This window comes from Lithobates pipiens, unplaced genomic scaffold (assembly GCF_037356315.1).
Source record: "Lithobates pipiens isolate NorthernLeopardFrog02 unplaced genomic scaffold, aLitPip1_a1.2 Scaffold_22, whole genome shotgun sequence".
Lineage (NCBI taxonomy): Eukaryota > Metazoa > Chordata > Amphibia > Anura > Ranidae > Lithobates > Lithobates pipiens.
The window spans coordinates 84,874,789-84,897,586 of NW_027507784.1; the positions used below are offsets into that span (position 1 = coordinate 84,874,789).

General features: G+C 46.8%; 1 protein-coding gene across 1 annotated transcript; it reads left to right on the forward strand.

The window, feature by feature from the left end:
* The first annotated feature begins 10,178 nt into the window (after positions 1-10,178).
* Positions 10,179-14,588, forward strand: LOC143925422 (uncharacterized). Its single transcript, XM_077449975.1, has 2 exons — positions 10,179-10,214; positions 13,126-14,588. Exon 2 carries the CDS (start codon positions 13,136-13,138, stop codon positions 14,153-14,155), a length of 1,020 nt encoding a protein of 339 aa, XP_077306101.1. The 5' UTR covers positions 10,179-10,214; positions 13,126-13,135; the 3' UTR covers positions 14,156-14,588.
* Positions 14,589-22,798: the final 8,210 nt, after the last annotated feature.

Sequence of the window (22,798 nt, forward strand, 5' to 3'; positions counted from 1 at the left end):
TTCACAGGATTAACCCAGTGGCTTACGCGTTGGACCTTCCTCCTAGTATGCGCATCTCAAATGTGTTTCATGTCTCCTTATTGAAACCGTTGGTCTGTAACCGATTCACCACCTCAGTGCCACGTCCTCACCCTATTCAGGTTGACAGCCATGAGGAGTATGAGGTACAATCCATTGTTGACTCCCGTAGGTTTCATGGGCGCATACAGTAGCTGGTGCATTGGAATGGATACGGTCCGGAGGAACGCTCCTGGGTTTCATCCTCGGACGTACATGCCCCTGTCCTCCTCCGGGAGTTCCATAGATGGTTTCCCCTCAAACCGGATGGCCCTCCGAGGGAGAGGGGTCATTGAGGAGGGGGTACTGTCAGGGCTGGCTTAGCCCTTTCTTCTCTGGGCTGGTTGCTCAGCTGTCGGCTAATTGCCAGCTCTCATCTCTCTCCACACTTACCAGCTGTTCCTGAGCATGCTCGTCTGACCTGCCTACTTAAAGCTGTCCAGCTCACTTCACCTCTGCCTTCACCTTGGTCACATCACAAGAAACCATCTCCTGCGGTTCTGTTTTAAGACTGGCTTGCTAACATCCCTTCTGGCTCCTTATCCTGCTTGCTGTTGCTCTACTTGGATCCCTGACTTCTGGCCTGGCTGATTACCAGATCTGATTATTGAACTCTGGCCTGGCTGACTACTCGATCCGGTTACTGGACTCTGGCTATGCTTTGACTAAGCTTTTTCTATTTACCTTTTATTTTTATTTAATAAACAAGTGTGATTTAATTGTACTTCTGTCTCGGTCTGATTCATGGTTTCTGACACTGGCTGAGTAAAGATGGTGCTGATGGCGTAGTTCAAAAACACAACCCTCTGTTCTATATTCACCACGTGTACAGTTCTTTCGAGGGGTAACGCTAAATCCCGGACTGCAAGCCCCCACATGTAGCACTGACCCCCGAAGGAGCTGCTGGTTTAATTGGGCTTACTGTTACCTTCTTCTCCTCAATTCACATCTAGGGGTTCCCATGGTAGATGGCCCAGTAACTTGAGAGACTGACGACAGATCCGCATAAAGGGATTTTATTTGCAAAAACGTAGACAACGAACAGTCTCTTAAACTAGGATCAGAGGGTCAGGAAGAAAATTCAGGTACTCTTAGTGTCAAAGTCAATAATGAAGGACTTGCTTGTTTTGACTAAATCCAGAGAATAGCCATTCACAACTGGATGTTCACTCAAGCTGGATAGTCCCTCTCTCACAAGGCCTAGCAGCCAACAGGGTGCTTAACTCAGGAACAAGTCTCTGCCACAGACATTGTTGTAGAACATACAGGAATAAGTCTCTGCCACAGACGTTGTTGTAGAACACGTAGGAAACTAAACTTGTAGAACACTCGTGTGATACCTGGATCTTTCAGCCAAATCGGCAATACCCACGAGATTGGATTCACTTAGGTACTTCAGCCCCTCTAGGGTCTTGCTAAGAAACCAATCCGTACGTGGCCTTCTTCTGAAGAGTCCTCCCCTGGATGGCTATTAAGTTACTGGGTCTCTCCCAGACCAGAGACGGCACCCAAACACCTCAGAATCCCTCTTTAGTTTCCTTGCCTCGGGCTAGCCAGCCCCGAGACAATAAGTTGGGTGGATCCGCACCCCAGGCCATGGCCTTCCTGGATGCTGGTCAGGAGGACCAGGACCATGGAGTCAAAACATCCTTCTGGACCGGAACCCCAAACCACGTGACATCCGCATCTTAACCACTTTCAGACCGGACCATTTTGCTGGTAAATGACCAGAGGTCTTTTTACAATTTGGCACTGCGCTGCTTTAACTGGTAATTGCGCGGTCATGCAATGTTGTACCCAAACAAAATTTGCGTCCTTTTCTTCCCACAAATAGAGCTTTCTTTTGATGGTATTTGATTGCCTCTGCGATTTTTATTTTTTGCGATATAAACGTAAAAAGACCGCAAATTTTGAAAGAAAATGATATTTTCTACTTTTTGTTATTAGAAAAATCCAATAAACTCAATTTTAGTCATACATTTAGGCCAAAATGTATTCAGCCACATGTCTTTGGTAAAAAAAAAGTCAATAATTGTATATTTATTGGTTTGCGCAAAAGTTGTCACATCTACAAACTAAGGTACGTTTTCTGGAATTTACGCAGCTTTTAGTTTACGACTGCCTATCTCATTTCTTGAGGTGCTAAAATGGCAGGGCAGTACAAAATCCCCCCAAATGACCCCATTTTGGAAAGTAGACCCCCTAAGGAAATTGATAAGTGGCATGTTGAGCCCATTGAATATTTTATTTTTTTGCCTCAAGCGATTGAATAATGACAAAAAAAATATTTTTTTTTTTTTTTTTTACACAAAGTTGTCACTAAATGATATATTGCTCACACATGCTATGGGCATATGTGAAATGACACCCCAAAATAAATTCTGCTGCTTCTCCTGAGTACGGGGATACCACATGTGTGGGATTTTTTGGGAGCCTAGCCGCGTACGGGGCCCCCGAAAACCAAGAACCGCCTTCAGGTTTTCTAAGGGCGTAAATATTTGACTTCACTCCTCACTACCTATTACAGTTTTGAAGGCCATAAAATGCCAAGGTGGCACAAAACCCCCACAAATGACCCCATTTTAGAAAGTAGACACCCCAAGCTATGTGCTGAGAGGCATGTTGAGTCCATGGAATATTTTATATTTTGCCACAAGTTGCGGGAAAATGACAAACTTTTTTTTTTTTTTTTTTTTTTTTTTTTCACAAAGTTGTCACTAAATGATATATTGCTCACGCATGCCATGGGCATATGTGAAATGACACCCCAAAATAAATTCTGCTGCTTCTCCTGAGTACGGGGATACCACATATGTGGGACTTTTTGGGAGCCTAGCCGCGTACGGGGCCCCGAAAACCAAGCACCGCCTTCAGGCTTTCTAAGGGCGTTACAGTTTTGAAGGCCATAAAATGCCAAGATGGCACAAACCCCCCCCCAAATGACCCCATTTTGGAAAGTAGACACCCCTAAATTTAGGGGTACACTAGTGAGACTAGGTAATAAATGGCGGGTGCCCTGAAACTATAAAAAAATAACTAACCAACCAGCGTCACCTGTAACAGTTATATGGTGATCACTGGTGAAAGGGTTAACTAGGGGGCAATCAGGGGGCTTTATGCGGTAGTATATGGGGGTCCCTGGCGCTATAAAAAGCTGCGGCGAACCTAAATACCTACCTGCCTAACTAGCGTCACCTGTGACACTAATACAGCGATCAGAAAAATTATCGCTTATTAGGCTGGGTTCACACTGGAGCGATGTGGGAACGTCACGAATGCGCGGCGGGTTCCCGCATCGCATGCCTCCCGGCGGCAGTTCACACTGCCCTATGCGAACTGCTGGGAGGGTCAGGGAAATGTTAATGACACCCCCAGATCAGTTCGCATATCGCAGTGCGATCTGCAAACTCGGATCGCATGGTGTGAACACCCATGCGATCCGATTCTGCTGCGGACCAAAAAAAGGGTCCCGTGCGAGTTTGCGGCGGGTGCGGCGGGTGCGACACGAATTCAGCCATACTATCTGTATGGCTGAACTCGAATCGCACAGAGATCGGATGTGATTTGCACTGCAGTGCGGTGCGAATCACATCCATTCTCATAAACCGCTGCAATGTGAACCCAGCCTTAGTGACACTGGCGACGGGGGGTGATCACGGGGTTAAACCTTTATTGGGGGGGTTAGGGGGGTACCTTAGAACTAAAGGGGGCTAACCCTAACTGCCCTAACAGTTATTACAGTCACAAATGACACCCGCTGGGTGATCAGGGGGTTAAACCTTTATTAGGTAATAAATGGCGGGTGCCCTGAAACTATAAAAAAATAACTAACCAACCAGCGTCACCTGTAACAGTTATATGGTGATCACTGGTGAAAGGGTTAACTAGGGGGCAATCAGGGGGCTTTATGCGGTAGTATATGGGGGTCCCTGGCGCTATAAAAAGCTGCGGCGAACCTAAATACCTACCTGCCTAACTAGTTTTACCTGTGACACTAATACAGCGATCAGAAAAACGATCGCTTATTAGGCTGGGTTCACACTGGAGTGATGCGGGAACGCCACGAATCCGCGGCGGGTTCCCGCATCGCATGCCTCCCGGCGGCAGTTCACACTGCCCTATGCGAACTGCTGGGAGTGTCAGTGAAATGTTAATGACACCCCCAGATCAGTTTGCATATCGCAGTGCGATCTGCAAACTCGGATCGCATGGTGTGAACACCCATGCGATCCGATTCTGCTGCGGACCAAAAAAAGGGTCCCGTGCGAATTTGCGGCGGGTGTGGCGGGTGCGGCGAATGGCTGAACTCGAATCGCACAGAGATCGGATGTGATTTGCACTGCAGTGCGGTGCGAATCACATTCGTTCTCATAAACCGCTGCAATGTGAACCCAGCCTTAGTGACACTGGCGACGGGGGGTGATCACGGGGTTAAACCTTTATTGGGGGGGTTAGGGGGGTACATTAGAACTAAAGGGGGCTAACCCTAACTGCCCTAACAGTTATTACAGTCACAAATGACACCAATGCAAAAAAAAAAAAATGACATTGGTGTCACTGTGACTGGGGGGCAGGGGTAATTGGGGGGGTGATCGGGGGGGTGTGAGTGTGCCTGGCATGTTCTACTGTGTAGTGTCGTGTTGGTGCAACTCACCGATCCTCTCTCCTCGGTGTCGGAACGAAAAATACCGACACGGAGGAGAGATTACATCACTTCCTCTCCTGTGTTTACATTACAGGAGAGGAAGTGATGTCACGGAGCATTTTCATTCGTCGGGAGCGATCGCGAGGGGGTGGCCATGAATGAATGGCCGTCCCCTTGTCCGGGATCGCTCCCGAACGAATACCGACCGCCGCGGGCACCGGGCGGGGGCCCGATCGGGCCCCCGACCCGCGGGAAGGCAGGGACGTACATGTACGCCAATATGCCTGCCCGTGCCATTCTGTCGACGTACATCGTCGTGTGGCGGTCGGCAAGTGGTTAAGTACCTTCTCCCAGACTGCACAGTAAGAGTGACAATCCCACAAGGCGGGCTCCGAGAGAGAGTAATCTTAAAGCACCCAACCAGACTGTGGTTCCATGCCTGCCAGAAAAGACAGTGCCCCCTGCGGCTTGGCTGAACTTACTAGAGTCCAGTCAGACCGATGCTGAGGTCCAAATTTGAAGAAATCGTACCCAAACCAAACTGCAGTTCAGGTGTAACCTTAAATTTCAAAAACATAGTGCGTGTTCTTCAGGAGCCGTCGCCAGGAGAGGGCTGGCAGCCTTAGGCCTGGGGGGCAAGTCCAGTCAAGTGGCCCATTGAACCCCTGAATCAGCTCACCATCCATCCTCACCAGATTCCCTGTACAGAGAGGGAGGGAGACTGTTCCACATTGCCCCAGAGAGAGAGACTGCTTCACACTGCCGGTCACTCTTTCTCTGTGCGGGCAGTGTGAAGCGGTCACTCTCTCTGTTCGGGCAGTGTGAAGCGGTCACTCTCTCTGTGCGGGCAGTGTGAAGCGGTCACTCTCTCTGTGCGGGCAGTGTGAAGCGGTCACTCTCTCTGTGCGGGCAGTGTGAAGCGGTCACTCTCTCTGTGCGGGCAGTGTGAAGCGGTCACTCTCTCTGTGCGGGCAGTGTGAAGCGGTCACTCTCTCTGTGCGGGCAGTGTGAAGCGGTCACTCTCTCTGTGCGGGCAGTGTGAAGCGGTCACTCTCTCTGTGCGGGCAGTGTGAAGCGGTCACTCTCTCTGTTCGGGCAGTGTGAAGCGGTCACTCTCTCTGTGCGGGCAGTGTGAAGCGGTCACTCTCTCTGTGCGGGCAGTGTGAAGCGGTCACTCTCTCTGTGCGGGCAGTGTGAAGCGGTCACTCTCTCTGTGCGGGCAGTGTGAAGCGGTCACTCTCTCTGTGCGGGCAGTGTGAAGCGGTCACTCTCTCTGTGCGGGCAGTGTGAAGCGGTAACTCTCTCTGTGCGGGCAGTGTGAAGCGGTCACTCTCTCTGTGCGGGCAGTGTGAAGCGGTCACTCTCTCTGTGCGGGCAGTGTGAAGCGGTCACTCTCTCTGTGCGGGCAGTGTGAAGCGGTCACTCTCTCTGCGCGGGCAGTGTGAAGCGGTCACTCTCTCTGTGCGGGCAGTGTGAAGCGGTCACTCTCTCTGTGCGGGCAGTGTGAAGTGGTCACTCTCTGTGTGGGCAGTGTGAAGTGGTCACTCTCTCTGTGCAGGCAGTGTGGGGCAATCATTTTGGAGCAGTCTTTCAGAGAGACTGCATGATTGCCCCCAGAGAGACTGAGAAAAAGAGCTTGCCCCTTCCCCACACTCAGTACAAAGACCCATAAGACTGCAGGAAGATGAAGACTAAAGACTGTGATGTCACTACCGCTACACTAAGTGCTACCTGTGGAGTCTGGAGCTTCTCTGGTGAGTGAGCACCACACCACTGGGCAAGCCAAGCCAGCAGAGAATCCGAGAGTCACAGCGAGTTCAGCAGGCTAAACACGCAAGTCCTGCTTTCTCCTTGGCATGACCACCAGATTCACCAGGGTGCAGGCTCCTCCTGTGTCAATTGCGGGTAGTGAGAAAAGCAAATGCAGGTGCACACCAGAGCAACAGCCAGATTAAGGGCATCGTGGGCCTGATGCTGCAGTGGAGCAGGTTTAGGAGTGGCAGGAATATGAGGCAAGTAATGTCATATCCCAGCTCTCCTCTTACTGGCCACCCTCCCATGTTTCCAGGAGCCTGTGCTAGCTTGTGCCCAGACTTGGTCACAGTCACACAGGTGTAATGCTAGAGAAGCCTGGCACTTGATTTACTAAGCATCCGTAAGAGCTGTGTGTGGGTGTGTGCTTTGAGTTGAAAGTTTTCAAGCCATCAGAATACAGTGATCGCTGCCGGCAGCTTAGCAGCCAGCAGTGATCGCAAAAAAATAAATAAAGACAAGCTGGTTTTATTGTCAGTTGATAGATCGAATTCTGTGCAACCAGTCTGCACATAGATTGATTGAAATTTCTGCTGAACAGGCAGAATTTCAATCAGTCTATGGTGGCCTAAGTCCACCAGTCTCTGTTTAATAATATCCTCAAATCTTCTGGAAGGGGGGCTCAACTTAGGTTTAGAAATTCACTTTGAACTCCACCTTATTTCCAGAACTCTTTTTAGGGTCCTTTCACACTGAAGGCTCTTTACAGGCGTTTTAGTGCTAAAAATAGCGCCTGTAAACTGCCTCTCATGCCACCCCAGTGTGAAAGCCCCCAAGTTCTCTCACAGTGGAGTGGTGCGCGTGCAGGACATTCTGAAAAGTCCTGCAAGCAGCATTATTGGGGCGGTTTGGGAGGGTTGCCCTACCCACTGAAATGAGCAACACACTAGAGGTGCTAGAGGTGCCCCGCTAGCGCCGCTAAAATTAGCAGCGCTTTACCACTACTGCCCACACCACCCCAGTGTGAAAGTACCCTTGGATATTAGATGTGCAAACAATAAGTTGGGAGCACATCTAACGCCTACAGAGAGTAATGGAAATGAGGTGGAGTTCAAAGTGAACCATGCCATTACCTGCAGGGATTGGCATTTAGAGGGTTAAAACAGGCAGGGATGAAATGTAATATCAACTCCTCACTGCCTGTCAAATGCCTCTGAAAAGTGACCTGAACATGGATCACTTTTTAGAGGAGTGGCTGCTGCAAGTGAATACAAGCCTTTAGTGTGCTGCAGTTTTCGCTGTAGTGTGGGTGTACTGTCGGCTTTCACAGTCCCCCAGACTTCCCTTGGACTTCTTTTAGGGTGCACATTTTTGCTGCATTTTCTGGAATTGCACCAAAGATGCAGCATGCAGGACGTTTTGTGCACTTTCAGAACATGCAGTAAAAATGTGCAACCTCTATAGGACCAGGGGCAGCATGCAGGATGACTGCCAGGACACCAGCACTGCAGCCAAACCGCACCATGCCAGTGTGAGCCCTCATCATACCACCTAGAAGGTACTGCTCAGGCTGCTAGAAAAAAACAAACCTCTTTGGCTGCAGAGAGGGGGAGGAGCTCACTTACTTGGATGGTCTCAGCCTCTCAGGAGCCTCACTGGATTCCAGCGGACTGCTCAGATTGAACTTTCCCGCCCCACACATCCTCTTCACAGACAGCACAGGGGCTGCCCCGGAGTGTGGGTGGGGAAAGAAGCAGGTCCAGCCTCTGCCAGCCAATGGTGTGGAGGAGGGAGGGGCTGGGCGGGGCTGTGCTGTGTAACACAGGCTGTCAGCCCTGACATGAAGACATCGCTGGATCACAGTACTGGACTCGGCCAGCTGAAGATCTGCGCATGTGTGCTCTTGGGCTGATGGCACAGCAGCCTTTGCCACAGCATATCAGAGCAGCCCAGGGGGCAATTGCATCCCTGCCCCCCAGCCCAGCCCGCCCCTGGCCGTCGCTACACATGGTTTCCTATGGAACATGTTCTGTAGTGCAAATCTGCAAAATGCAAAAAGCACTGAAACTGCATAGGTGTGAATCCAGCCTTAGAACATGTTACATATTTAGGGTGCACATGGGTACATTAATTATGTTCTTGCAAATGTGGAGGTAAAGAATAACTAAAGGCAAACTTTTTTTTTTGGATAGAGAAGAGAGATAGTATAGTGGTCTCTGCGGCTCATTCACCTTAAGATCACCTTTATTGTGGCGGGAGAGGTGCCCAACCTGCTCCCCGTAAGCTCCGTCGCTTACCGGAGATGTCGGTAGAGGCGGAGACGATCAGGTCCTTTCCCCTCTGGGGCATGGAGACGGGTGAGGGAAAGATGGCCCCCGTTCGGCTCCATACCATTGGATAATGGAAGTGATGTCAAATGTCACTTTCGCCCAATGATGTTAAAAGGGGAATTTTTTTTTTCAGGAAAAAAATAACTTTTTTCATTTTTTTATTTTATTGCTTTCACGGGTATATGTGAGATCTGAGGTCTTTTTGATCCCAGAGCTCACATGAAAGAGGTCCTGTCATGCTTTTTTCTATTGCAAGGGGTTTACATTCCTTGTAATAGGAATAAAAGTGACCCAAAAAATATTTTTTAACAATAAAAAATAAAAATAAAATAAATAAGATAAAAAAATTTTTTAAAGTGCCCTGTCCTGCTGAGCTTGCACTCAGATGCGAACGCATACGTGAGTCGTGCCCGCGTATGAAAACGGTGTTCAAACATACGTGATATGTGAGGTAAGCCGTGATTGTTAGAGCTAGAGCAATAATTCTAGCGATCCGATATTTCAGACAGATTGAAAATAGGGTCACCATCCATCTGGATTTCACGGACAGGATCGGATCGGATATTGGCGGATGTCAGCAGACATCCGCCGCTCCATAGAGGGGTGTGGAGCGTCCAATTAGGTCCACCTGAAAAACTGATAGGCAGACCTGATCAGAGCGCTTGTGTGAAAGGGGCCTGAGGTCTGATTCACACTTATGCGTTTTCAGTGCATTTTGCAGATTTGCACTACAGAGTGTGTTCCATAGGAAATCATGGTAAGGCTGGATTCATACCTATGCAGTTTTAGTGCTTTTTGCATTTTGCAGATTTGTACTACAGTCCATTTAACATGGTTTCCTATGGAACACGTTCTGTTGTGCAAATCTGCAAAATGGAAAAAGCACTAAAAATGCATAGGTGTGAATCCAGCCTAAATGGACTTTGGTGCAAATCTGCAAAATGCGCTAAAAATGCATAGGTGTGAATCAGGCCTTAGATTTACCATATAATATGAAGTCAGAGCTAAACACTTTCAATGTGTATGCAATCAGGCAGACTCTTGCACTACATAGTTGAAGGTAAATCTAAAGGAAATTAAATAAGAAAATTGTATAATGTATGGTCAGCCTCCCTCCTTCCAAAAATGAAAAAAAAAAATATTTTAGTTCTACTTTGGCTGCCCAGGATTCCAGGGGTTGGAAACACACAAAATAAAATCTCACATATACTTTGCTAAATAAGAAGCAGTCCGAATTGCAAATGTGTAGCTAATTTTCTTACCAAAAGTCCCCCTGAGATTGTATCAGGTGATTATAATGAAGGTGAACCCAGCCAATCAGAGATCAGTGTGTTGGGTGATCTACATATATAAGAAGGAGCTCAGATTGTTGGGCTCACATGTACTGAGCACCACGGATCTTTTCCAGCTCTGCACACAGGCTTTGCATTGTAAGTATATGGAATTGGCCTTTTCTAGTGTAATTTCTAATACTGAAGAATGTAAATTATAGGTGTTGGGTATGAATGATTTCTTTAATTTATATGGATGTGTCCCTGTGCACTCTTGCATACTAGGGGTTGGGAGATATTTTTATTTTCTCCTCCATCTGCTTGTCTTCTAACATTCAAGTGTGTCCTGGCTTCTGTCTGACTCCTTCCAGAATTCTCAAGGTCAGACATGGAGATGGGGAACTGCCATTACTGTATTGTTGTAGGTAACTAGTGGTGTCTGAAACTGTTAATTTCCAGAGATCTTGGGACATCCTAACCTACACATTGCTACTTTCACTAGGCTGCCCATTCTTGGGGGGGGGGGGGGGCATTTTCCTTTTGGCAACATTGTACTCGATCTCTTGGCGGCTGCCGCTGCCATTCTAGGTAAGGGAATCGGGTAGTGAAGCGTTGCGGCTTCACTTCCCGGTTCCCTACTGCGCATGCGTGAGTCGCACAGCGCAATAGGAATGGTCCGCTCTGTCTCTGGGACCCGTGTGTGTCCCAGCAGACAGCGCGCCGGGACAGGAAGAGGCATAGACTCCCGTGGGAGTCTATGCCTGTAAGTGGGTGCAAATACCTGTCTTAGACAGGTATCTGTGCCCCCCCTCCCCCCCTGAAAGGTACCAACTGTGACACCGGAGGGGGGAGGGTTCCGATGAGCGGAAGTTCCACTTTAGGGTGGAACCCCACTTTAAGTAAGCACAAAGGATACCTGGCCTGGGGTAAATGTGTAGGTGTTCAGTGCTGAGTTTCTCCTAATGCCACCAACTGTCTGCAGATCAGGAAAGTCAAGTCAGATCTTCTGATTTGTATGCTTGTTCTAGATGAGGCCCTCAGAGTACAGAAGGGATTTAATCAGTATGACAGCCAAGCAACATGCATTTATAGCAATAACTTTTTGCTATAACAAATATCCCCCAAAAATAAACTATTTTTCCTCAGTTAAGGCCAAAATGTGTTCTTTTTGGTAAAAAAAAAATCATAAGTGTATATTGATTGGTTTGCGCAAAAGTTAGTGCCTACAAAATAGGTGATGCTTTCATGGTATTTTGATAGTGTGTATTTCTTTTTTACAGGACTGTGACATTGTGTCGGATTTTTTTTTTTTTTTTTTTTTTGGACCATTGGCATTTTACAGCAATCAGTGCTATATATAATGTACAATTAATTTCTGTAATTGTGCCAAATAACATTGGTACAGTGTCATTCCTGTGACCAATTTGGCATAATTATATAATGTACAATGTGTGTTCCTGTAACAGAGTGGATTATAGGATCTTGCAGACATTTTAACTCAGTTCACACTGGGGATTCCTGACAGGGAGGGAGAGGGGGACAAGACGCCATATTACATGGTAAGACCGACCCAAAAAATAAGCACTACTGTTTATTTCCAAAATTTACAAGACCCGGTCTTTTTGGGGTAACGCTCTATCGGTGTCTGGTTAAAGCATGTAGAATTTCACTCTCCTCAGAATGTTGAGGCTGCAGTACCCCTGACCCTCTGTCTGCAGTACCCCCCCCTTAGGTTCCACAATGAGTATAACAGACTTTACTATATATGACTGATTTTACTGTTGTGGGTTTGGTAACACTAACTTTTAAAGAGCACGAATTTTGTAAACAAAGGACACTCCTGCCACTGCCCAACTTGCGTGTTCCATAAATGCACAAACTGGGTTTAACGCACCTTTCATGGAAATGTGGAAGTGCTGTGAGCTGAACATGGACTCTCCTGAAGAACATGCTATAACAAGAAAATGTGAGGGGGCAGGTGGAGTTCAGGTTGGCATTCCATTCCTTTGCCCCTTTTACAGCTCAGCTGACACTCTAGAACTACAAATTAAGTTGTTGGAAGATTTCTGCTGTCCAGTACTGTGATGGCCATATGTTCCTTGTTCATACCTGACTGAGGAAATGGATAATATCCCTACTTGTGGCTGCAGCCTAACATGCTGTAATGGCCTGGGGGGCATATACTTTTTTTATTGCTTGATAGAACCAAAAAAAATAAATAAATAAATTCCATGTGATGTATGGATACAACATGCAGGTGACTCCATGGATATGTATAAAACCTCCACCAAAAATAAAGATGGCCTCTCACCTCACTGAGGGGACCTTTAATTATGGAGGGTCAAATACACCTTCCCTTGTGGGCACAAATGTGTGGTACACAGTAGATCCAGATACAGCAAAGGACAGCAGCTGACATACGAAGGTCTGTTGTGTTCACAAGATGGCTTGTGTCGCATTGGATGGTGGGGGGGGGTTAACTTCGGACACATGTAATGTCAATTGTCTTTTGTAGGTGTTTTTGTTCAATAGCCAAGCTGTCTTAAAACAAAGTGAGTTTATTTAATCACACTTGGCATCAACTTGAAAATGAGTTAAAACGTCATCTTGTTTGTAGAAAAGCAAAAGATGTGAACAGACTATGTAGTAAAATAAAATTGGGTTCTTGCTTTCTCTATGGTCAGGTTTCTTGTTAGAACAGCTGTTAGGAGTTGGGCTGTATATAGGTCTAAAGTAAGCAAGGTGTCTTGTGTTATGTCTCCCTTAGCCTTGTGTCACACTGTTCTTTATACTATTTCAAACCTACCAGTCAGCAACTATAACCATATATAGCTTGACCTAAAGACGAAATGATTGTATTAATTATATTCACTTTGCTAATAGCGTGTGTGTGTGTGTATAAACACAACAATATTCTATAAACAAAAACATAAGGTGGTGACCTTCTACTAGATGACCACTTGTAATGGATACATTCTAGTAACTGAAATTCAGTTCTGTACCAAAACTTACAAATGCATAATAAAGTATGTAGTGCATATCTTAATCTTTATTTTTCTCTTCCTTTCAGCATCTCAGCTATGATTGTCCCGAAGAGCAAAAGTAAAGCAGATTTTTGTGGCGTGGACCAGTATTACTATATTGTCAGGCCAGACCTTAATTGTTACATGAGATCATCAAACTTTAATCATGGAGAAGGGCTGGATATCTTCAGCTTGCACCCATCCTGCAGGAATGGCGATCATTACGTGGCCTATGAGGATGACCACTTCTACATTATCAAGTCAGATAACTACCGTCGAGTTACAAACATGAACACAGATGACAGTGCCGTTGTTTATTCCCTACACCCTAACTGTCAAGGGGGCAGTCATTATTGTTCAGCTTTTGGATACTTCTATATCATTTTTCAGAACCGAGGGGTCTATCGCCGAACAAGGAACATGAACAAATATGAAGCAGGTGAAGAATTCACGCTACACCCGGAATGCAGAAATGGCCTTTATTATTTTGGTGTGAGAAATTACTACTATTTTGTGAATCCTGAGGACCAATGGGGAGGGATTAAGTACACAAGATGTACCAACTTCAACAAAAACGAGGGCGTTGATACCTACTCGTTCCATCCCAGCATCTACGGCTTTCTGCCTGGAGGCCTGGCTATTGCCAAGGGCCCATCCTATGGTGAGTGGGTATGCATCAAGACCATTGACAATGACTCCCAGACCCCCCTTGAATGGAAGAATCAGGTTTCCAAGAAGGTTGGATATGAGAAGGAGAAGATGTCCAGTATGGAGCACAACTGGAAAGTAACAGCAACTGTCTCAGCTGAGACAGGAGGATTGGGTGCTTTAATCGCTAAGGCCCAGTTTTCCCTTAGCACTGAATACGGCGGCTCTAGTACAAACACAGAGAGAGAGAATTGGAATGAGGTCACTGAAGTTTCAGAGACAATGACACTCACTGTGAAGCCACAACAAAAAGTCTACATCTTTGTCTACAAGATGGGATTGGGAAAAGAGCCATTACTACATTGCCGTGACATGAGAATTCTTGACAAGCCTTCTCCACCTACTGATAACCCCCTTCCACATGCATGAAATTAGTTCTGGATTTCCAATGTTGTGGCTTCAGTCACTCCTATTGGCACTGTAACATTTAAAGTGGACCTGTATTAGTTTTTATACTGAGAAATTTCATAGATACTTTGGGCAGGTTGTACTTTCTTTCCCTGTGGTCAATGCTCTGTCAACAGTTGAGATTCCTGTGTACAATCCTGACTTTCTAACAAGTGAAGACTTGCTCAGGGCTTTAGAACTCAGCTGCAAGTACTAGTACCAGGATACCAGGTGGCAAGTGCAATCTACTTCCAAGTAATTTCTGTTAAGAAATCCAGTTACATTGCCCTGTATGACTAATGCCAAGGTTCACTTCAAAGGACAAGTTTAAATAGGAAACATTGGCAGTCTGAGAATGTGGTGACCATTGCATTTGTACCATAATTCTGTCTAATAAATATGCTTTGAAATTGCATTTTCTGTGTCCTACTTAAGTTAAAATTTAAAGAATTCCACAAAACACCGCTGCATTTAAACTACAACATTTAATGGTTCATGGTGTGTGGCAGGGGTCAAGTCCGGGGGAAAAAAGTGTGGGAACTCCCACCCAAGATCAACTCCCCCACCAAAAAAATAAAGGTACGCTCATATGCATATATATTTCACAGAAAATACAGTACATTTATTGTAAAGTGCCAGTTTACAAAAACAAAATAAGTTACCTTCTCAAACAGAATAATCAACACAATGGGTGATGATCTTTCCCTCGCAGGGAATTTCTACCACAAATGCACCCTGTTCCAAATTCAAATACAGCAAATTAGAAAATATCCCACAAACTGGAATAACGTTGCCCTTATCGTGCAAGATTATTGGCAACTGATCAAAAAACTCACGGATCGGATCATTCCTTGGATCAGAGTCACAGATCGGATCAGCAAATAATAATTGAATTTGCAAAAACCTGTGAATGTCACCACCCTATAGTCCCCACTGTAATATCCACGTCATCTCCCCCCAATAATATTTTGGATGGGTATTAGCAGGGTAAGTATTGGCAGGGCATTGCTGGGTATTGCAGAGTAGGTATTGGCAGGGTATGTATTGCAGAGTGTTGGCAGGGTATGTATTGCAGAGTGTAACTTAACATACTAGTGACTAACCTGGTTTACTTCTCGGGAGAGAAGTATACTGGTAGCAGTGCAGCGGCTGTGGCCCCAGGAGGCCTGGACTGTCTGGCACTAGGTAGAGGGGAGGGAGGAGACAGTCCGGATCCCAGCGGCATGTGTCTGTCGCTGACTCCAGTGTGTGCCACGTGTACGGCCGACGTCATGTGACTGGTTGCTAGACGTGGAGCGGCCCTAGCCTAGCAACCAGTCACTCAGGCGGCCGAGGAGCGGCGGACTACGCACTGAATAGCCTCAGGCGGCTAATGGGAACGGCGTTCCCGTTGTGGAAATAGTACGGGAACGCCGTTCCCGCAGGACTCGAGCCCTGGTGTGTGGGGTGTTTCTTCTTCAAAAAAAAAAAAAAAACACACCCTACCCTGGTTCAGCAAGATCTGTTGGCTGTCAGACTATTTTCTGTACATTTTTAACTTGATCCTAACAAAGATGTTGGCCTTTTGGTATGTGTACAGTCCTTCTATAGAGGGTTGGAGGATAAGGGATTTCAGACGCCTGGTAATCGTGGGTTAGAGGTGTCAGATTCAGAGGACAAACAGCTCCACAGACTGGATCCAGCAGTCACCAGATAGGCCCCTCTCTCTTGACCTAGCAGCTGATAATATGCCAGAGTCTCTGCCCCAAGACATTCCTGGGCCTACACGCTCAACTGCGAAGCCTTGGGCCAGCAGGCCCTGAGGCGCAAGACTATGCATCACAGATGCCAGGCGGGCCCTGGGGTTGGGATCATGTACCTCCAGAAAGCAAAAAATGGCATTTGGCCTTAAACTCTCCCAGAATGCACAGCAGGGAAACCACACCCACTGAACTATTTCTGAGCAAGGGGATGTGGGTTATTTACAAAAGGACTTGGAAGTGCAATCTAAGGGGTAGATCTGAAATGAGTGGAAGCTCTGGATGATAAAATCGGCAATCGTGTGCAAGCTAAAATGCTGTTTTATTTTCCTTGCATGTCCTCCTTGGATCTACAGCGATGTTACTTCAAAGTGCGCTTACAGTGTAAAGTGGCATTTCCTTTAGTAAATAACCTCTGTGTTTAGTAATTAGTTACTTCTAGTGGTGATGGGAAGCACAACTGAGCTACTAATCTCCTCCTGGTCTTGCTAAATGGTGTTACTGCTAGACTGTTAAAGCTTGTTGCCAATGGTTTAAAGTGGAATTAAATGCCACCGGGTATGATATGTTGCAGCTTTTGCCTGGTTGTTTAACCACTTCAATACTGGACACTTTCTAAGGAGGAGGAGCTGCTAACAGAATATTGTTTCTGTGTACATTCCCGCCCCTGCCCCCTCCTTTGCTGTCATAAGGATGTGCAAGGGAGAGAAGCGCTGCCACTTCTAGAGATGGAAGCTAAGCTTCTATGTTTAACCACTTTCAGACCGGACCATTTTGCTGGTAAATGACCAGAGGTCTTTTTACACTTTGGCACTGCGCTGCTTTAACTGGTAATTGCGCGGTCATGCAATGTTGTACCCAAACAAAATTTGCGTCCTTTTCTTCCCACAAATAGAGCTTTCTTTTGATGGTATTTGATTGCCTCTGCGATTTTTATTTTTTGCGATATAAACGTAAAAAGACCGCAAATTTTGAAAAAAAATGATATTTTCTACTTTTTGTTATTAGAAAAATCCAATAAACTCAATTCTAGTCATACATTTAGGCCAAAATGTATTCAGCCACATGTCTTTGGTAAAAAAAAAAGTCAATAATTGTATATTTATTGGTTTGCGCAAAAGTTGTCACATCTACAAACTAAGGTACGTTTTCTGGAATTTACGCAGCTTTTAGTTTACAACTGCCTATCTCATTTCTTGAGGTGCTAAAATGGCAGGGCAGTACAAAACCCCCCCAAATGACCCCATTTTGGAAAGTAGACCCCCTAAGGAAATTGATAAGAGGCATGTTGAGCCCATTGAATATTTTATTTTTTTGCCTCAAGCGATTGAATAATGACAAAAAAAAAAATTTTTTTTTTTTTTTTACACAAAGTTGTCACTAAATGATATATTGCTCACACATGCTATGGGCGTATGTGAAATGACACCCCAAAATAAATTCTGCTGCTTCTCCTGAGTATGGGGATACCACATATGTGGGACTTTTTGGGAGCCTAGCCGCGTACGGGGCCCCGAAAACCAAGCACCGCCTTCAGGCTTTCTAAGGGCGTTACAGTTTTGAAGGCCATAAAATGCCAAGATGGCACAAACCCCCCCCAAATGACCCCATTTTGGAAAGTAGACACCCCTAAATTTAGGGGTACACTAGTGAGACTAGGTAATAAATGGCGGGTGCCCTGAAACTCTAAAAAAATAACTAACCAACCAGCGTCACCTGTAACAGTTATATGGTGATCACTGGTGAAAGGGTTAACTAGGGGGCAATTAGGGGGCTTTATGCGGTAGTATATGGGGGTCCCTGGCGCTATAAAAAGCTGCAGCGAACCTAAATACCTACCTGCCTAACTAGCGTCACCTGTGACACTAATACAGCGATCAGAAAAACGATCGCTTATTAGGCTGGGTTCACACTGGAGCGATGCGGGAACGCCACGAATGCGCGGCGGGTTCCCGCATCGCATGCCTCCCGGCGGCAGTTCACACTGCCCTATGCGAACTGCTGGGAGTGTCAGTGAAATGTTACTGACACCCCCAGATCAGTTCGCATATCGCAGTGCGATCTGCAAACTCGGATCGCATGGTGTGAACACCCATGCGATCCGATTCTGCTGCGGGCCAAAAAAAGGGTCCTGTGCGAATTTGCGGCGGGTGCGGCGAATGGCTGAACTCGAATCGCACAGAGATCGGATGTGATTTGCACTGCAGTGCGGTGCGAATCACATCCGTTCTCATAAACCGCTGCAATGTGAACCCAGCCTTAGTGACACTGGCGACGGGGGGTGATCACGGGGTTAAACCTTTATTGGGGGGGTTAGGGGGGTACCTTAGAACTAAAGGGGGCTAACCCTAACTGCCCTAACAGTTATTAGTCACAAATGACACCCGCCGGGTGATCAGGGGGTTAAACCTTTATTAGGTAATAAATGGCGGGTGCCCTGAAACTATAAAAAAATAACTAACCAACCAGCGTCACCTGTAACAGTTATATGGTGATCACTGGTGAAAGGGTTAACTAGGGGGCAATCAGGGGGCTTTATGCGGTAGTATATGGGGGTCCCTGGCGCTATAAAAAGCTGCGGCGAACCTAAATACCTACCTGCCTAACTAGCGTCACCTGTGACACTAATACGGCGATCAGAAAAATGATCGCTTATTAGGCTGGGTTCACACTGGAGCGATGCGGAAACGCCGCGAATCCGTGGCGGGTTCCCGCATCGCATGCCTCCCGGCGGCAGTTCACACTGCCCTATGCGAACTGCTGGGAGTGTCAGTGAAATGTTACTGACACCCCCAGATCAGTTCGCATATCGCAGTGCGATCTGCAAACTCGGATCGCATGGTGTGAACACCCATGCGATCCGATTCTGCTGCGGGCCAAAAAAAAGTGTCCCGTGCGAATTTGCGGCGGGTGCGGCGGGTGCGGCGAATGGCTGAACTCGAATCGCACCGCTCGCACAGAGAGCGGTGCGAATCACATTCGTTCTCATAAACCGCAGCAATTTGAACCCAGCCTTAGTGACACTGGCGACGGGGGATGATCACGGGGTTAAACCTTTATTGGGGGGGTTAGGGGGGTACATTAGAACTAAAGGGGGCTAACTCTAACTGCCCTAACAGTTATTACAGTCACAAATGACACCAATGCAAAAAAAAAAAAAAAAAATGACATTGGTGTCACTGTGACTGGGGGGCAGGGGTAATTGGGGGGGTGATCGGGGGGTAAAGGGGGGGTGTGAGTGTGCCTGGCATGTTCTACTGTGTGTGTAGAGTGTTGGTGCAACTCACCGATCCGCTCTCCTCCGTGTCGGAACGAAAAATACCGACACTGAGGAGAGAATACATCACTTCCTCTCCTGTGTTTACATTACAGGAGAGGAAGTGATGTCACCGGGGATTTCTATTCGTCGGGAGCGATCGCGAGGGGGTGGCCATGAATGAATGGCCGCCCCCTCGTCCCGGATCGCTCCCGGATGAAAACCGACCGCCGCAGGCACCGGGCGGGGGCCCGATCGGGCCCCCGACCCGCGGGAGGCAAGGGACGTACATGTATGTCCTTATGCCTGCCCGTGCCATTCTACCGACGTACATCGGCGGTCGGCAACTGGTTAAAGCTCAGTTCACACTGGTGCGATATACACTCTGACTTTGGGAGCACACAATGTGCACAAACCAGTGGTTCCTCTGAGAGCCGTCTTAACTTGTCCGACGCAAGTCAATACTTTTGGGGGGGGAATCCTCAGCCTATCTGACTCATGACAGCTGACGTGATTACTGCAGCAGAAAAAGGAATTTGTCACAGTGGGATTGATTTGATTGGTCAAAGGACAAGTCGAAGGATCAGTCAGAACAAAATCATATCCTGTTCATTCAAGTTGGATGGAAGTAGGACCGATTGTTGCAGGGCCAAGTAGGATGACAGTTGTGGCACATATTAAAATTGCACCCTAAAAACATCTGAGAAGGAACTTTAAAGGTGCCAACACAACTGTATTCAAATATTAATTTAGCACATTATATATATATGCAATTACACATACAATCTTGTACAATGATGCAGTACATTCTCTCAACATGTTTTGCAAGACTATGGCTTCTTCAGGAGATTAAATGTGTGTATATACTGCATGTAGAATCAATAAAGACTATATAAAGTAATCTTATCACACAACTGTCTGCACCATCACTTTCCCTTAGCGTGTATGTAAATATAAAATTTCATGCACAGATTGTCTACAATGGGTAGACTCCCTCTGACAGCCTATGCCAAAATGCTTTAGGGCATGACCATGAGGCTACAGGGTCAGTCACTGAGAGTGCCGCTCACCATTGGCGGAGGTTCTACGAGTGGTGAGAGCAATACTCACAAGCTGACGTGTTACCTGTATGACTGGTTTTTAACATTGTAAGTGTATTTGTCTAGGGTGGGATGGTAGTATGGCTAGGATTTTTTGGAGTGCTAAGTTGTTGTGCCTTTGAGGGAGCTATGCAGTTTGGGGGGGGGGGGGGGGGAGGGGTGTGATGTTGGTCCTGGGTAAGGAAAGGACATTCTAAGAACACATGGAGGTGTCCTGGACAGGAGGAGAAAGCAAGAGCACTTCCAGGTAAGTCTCCAGGCAGGAACAACAGGTCATATCCAGGAGAGCTGGTGAGTGACACATAGACAGACAGGAAGGACAGGAAGGACTGGGGAGGCACGCCTGAGGGATTGCAGTCTGGGATGGGTGCAGAGCCAGTGGAGTGGACTGTGATGACACAGACAGTGGAGAGGCACCTGCAGCAAGGAGGGCTGGCAGGGCCTGAAGCTGTGGTACTGGGCTCAGTAGCCATGTGGATACCTAGCACCAGTACTAGCAAGTAATGTGGAGGAGTATATACAGAAAGTGTATATAAGTTGCATCCCGTATACATTGTATTTCAATCAAGTGGGCATCCCTTGCCCCATCCAAGTTTAATACCCCAAAGTTCAAGGCCTGGTTTTCTGCCTGAGGGTGAATGTGAACTGTGTGCCTGGCTGGGTAGGGTGTGAGATGGACCACAACACTCAGTGGTCCTTATGGGGGTACTACTACATTTAATGTGGATGTAAACCCTTACATACTGTATACCCAGTGAAGTGTACAACCTTAGATGATACACAGGGATGAAACGAATCTCCCTACATACGTTTTTACATGTATATCTGCTGTCTTCAGCTTTAGATATTCTTTAGAAAGTTCAGATTTGCTAGATTTTCTCTTCCTGTTCAGCACTGCGGTGAAGCCTGGGCATACAGCCAACACAGCTGATTGGAGGAAAGGCACACACCCCCTTTCCTCATAGGTAGAGAATTTCAAATCTGTTCATTCAATGGTTCAGCACTCTGTTACTCCTATTTATATCACACTCTGAAACTCAGGCTACTTTTATCTCAGTTGACTGAGAACTTGTCAGAAGTGATCATGCCGATAACAGAAGAACAGAGCAGGAGAAAGCTACAGGTCATAGTGCTTTGAATAGAGATCAGAACACACTGCAGATATATGTGCCCTGCTCAAATTTCATGAATCAGATTTACATCCACTTTAACAGAGTTGGGCTATGAGAAAAAAAAATTCATTGTGAGTTACTGCAGACGAGAGGAGATTCATAACATTCAGAGATTTCCTGTGGTAAAAGGTTGCTGTGTATAAAGGCGTAGTCTATACCATGATCTGTCATTAGAAGAGGGTTCTCCAACAGTTAATGCAGTTGGAAGAAAGGGGGTTCTTAAGGCATTTTTGATTTGTTGATATGGTGAGCTTAACATCCATAGGGAGTGGCATTCCACAAGGTGTGGTGATGGGATTTCTGAAGTGAATTTGAACAGCTTTCCCTGCCCTATCCAAGAGATGTGAATAATTCTAGGACTTTTTTTTAGGATTATACAGTATACGCAATATCCTTTACATAGGTCACACTGAGGGCTCCCTCACCTGTTTCAATATGTCACGATAATCCAAACTAACCCAAGTCCTAGATCAAGCAACCTCAGAGAATTTCAAGAAGACATCTGTAGCAAAGTCTTTTACCTTTTTTGGTCTGATGAGAACCTCCTAGGCCAAAGTTAGCTGATATTCTTCAATATGTGGTGGGTTGTGAGGCATAGTGGGTGCAAAGATGATGAAAGTCATTGGGTGCCAGACACTTCTTGGATGTAAAAGAGGTTTTATTTCTTTTGACAGTCCTTTTTATATATTTTGAGGGAAAGAGGGTTAGGGCCAGGGCGGCCTTAGTTGCAGACTCGGAGACTTCTAGGACAGCCGTACAGGGATAGGACCCAGCAAGGCACCACTTCTGAAAGTGCAGGATTGCTGTCTCCTATGGTAACAGTCCTTTAACAGTTAATAACTCAAATGTAATAGTTCTTTCAGCTCAGGGGAGGGCTGGCAGCCTTAGGCCTGGGGGGCAAGTATAGTCAAGTGGCCCATTGAACCCCCGAATCAGCTCACCATCCATCTACACCACATTCCCTGTACAGAGAGGGAGGGAGACTGTTCCACATTGCCCCAGAGAGAGAGACTGCTTCACACTGCCGGTCACTCTTTCTCTGTGCGGGCAGTGTGAAGCGGTCACTCTCTCTGTGCGGGCAGTGTGAAGCGGTCACTCTCTCTGTGCGGGCAGTGTGAAGCGGTCACTCTCTCTGTGCGGGCAGTGTGAAGCGGTCACTCTCTCTGTGCGGGCAGTGTGAAGCGGTAACTCTCTCTGTGCGGGCAGTGTGAAGCGGTCACTCTCTCTGTGCGGGCAGTGTGAAGCGGTCACTCTCTCTGTGCGGGCAGTGTGAAGCGGTCACTCTCTCTGTGCGGGCAGTGTGAAGCGGTAACTCTCTCTGTGCGGGCAGTGTGAAGCGGTCACTCTCTCTGTGCGGG

Excerpts from the sequence above, each read along its gene's own strand:
- LOC143925422 (XM_077449975.1), top strand. The coding sequence starts at position 13,136 with ATGATTGTCCCGAAGAGCAAAAGTAAAGCAGATTTTTGTGGCGTGGAC.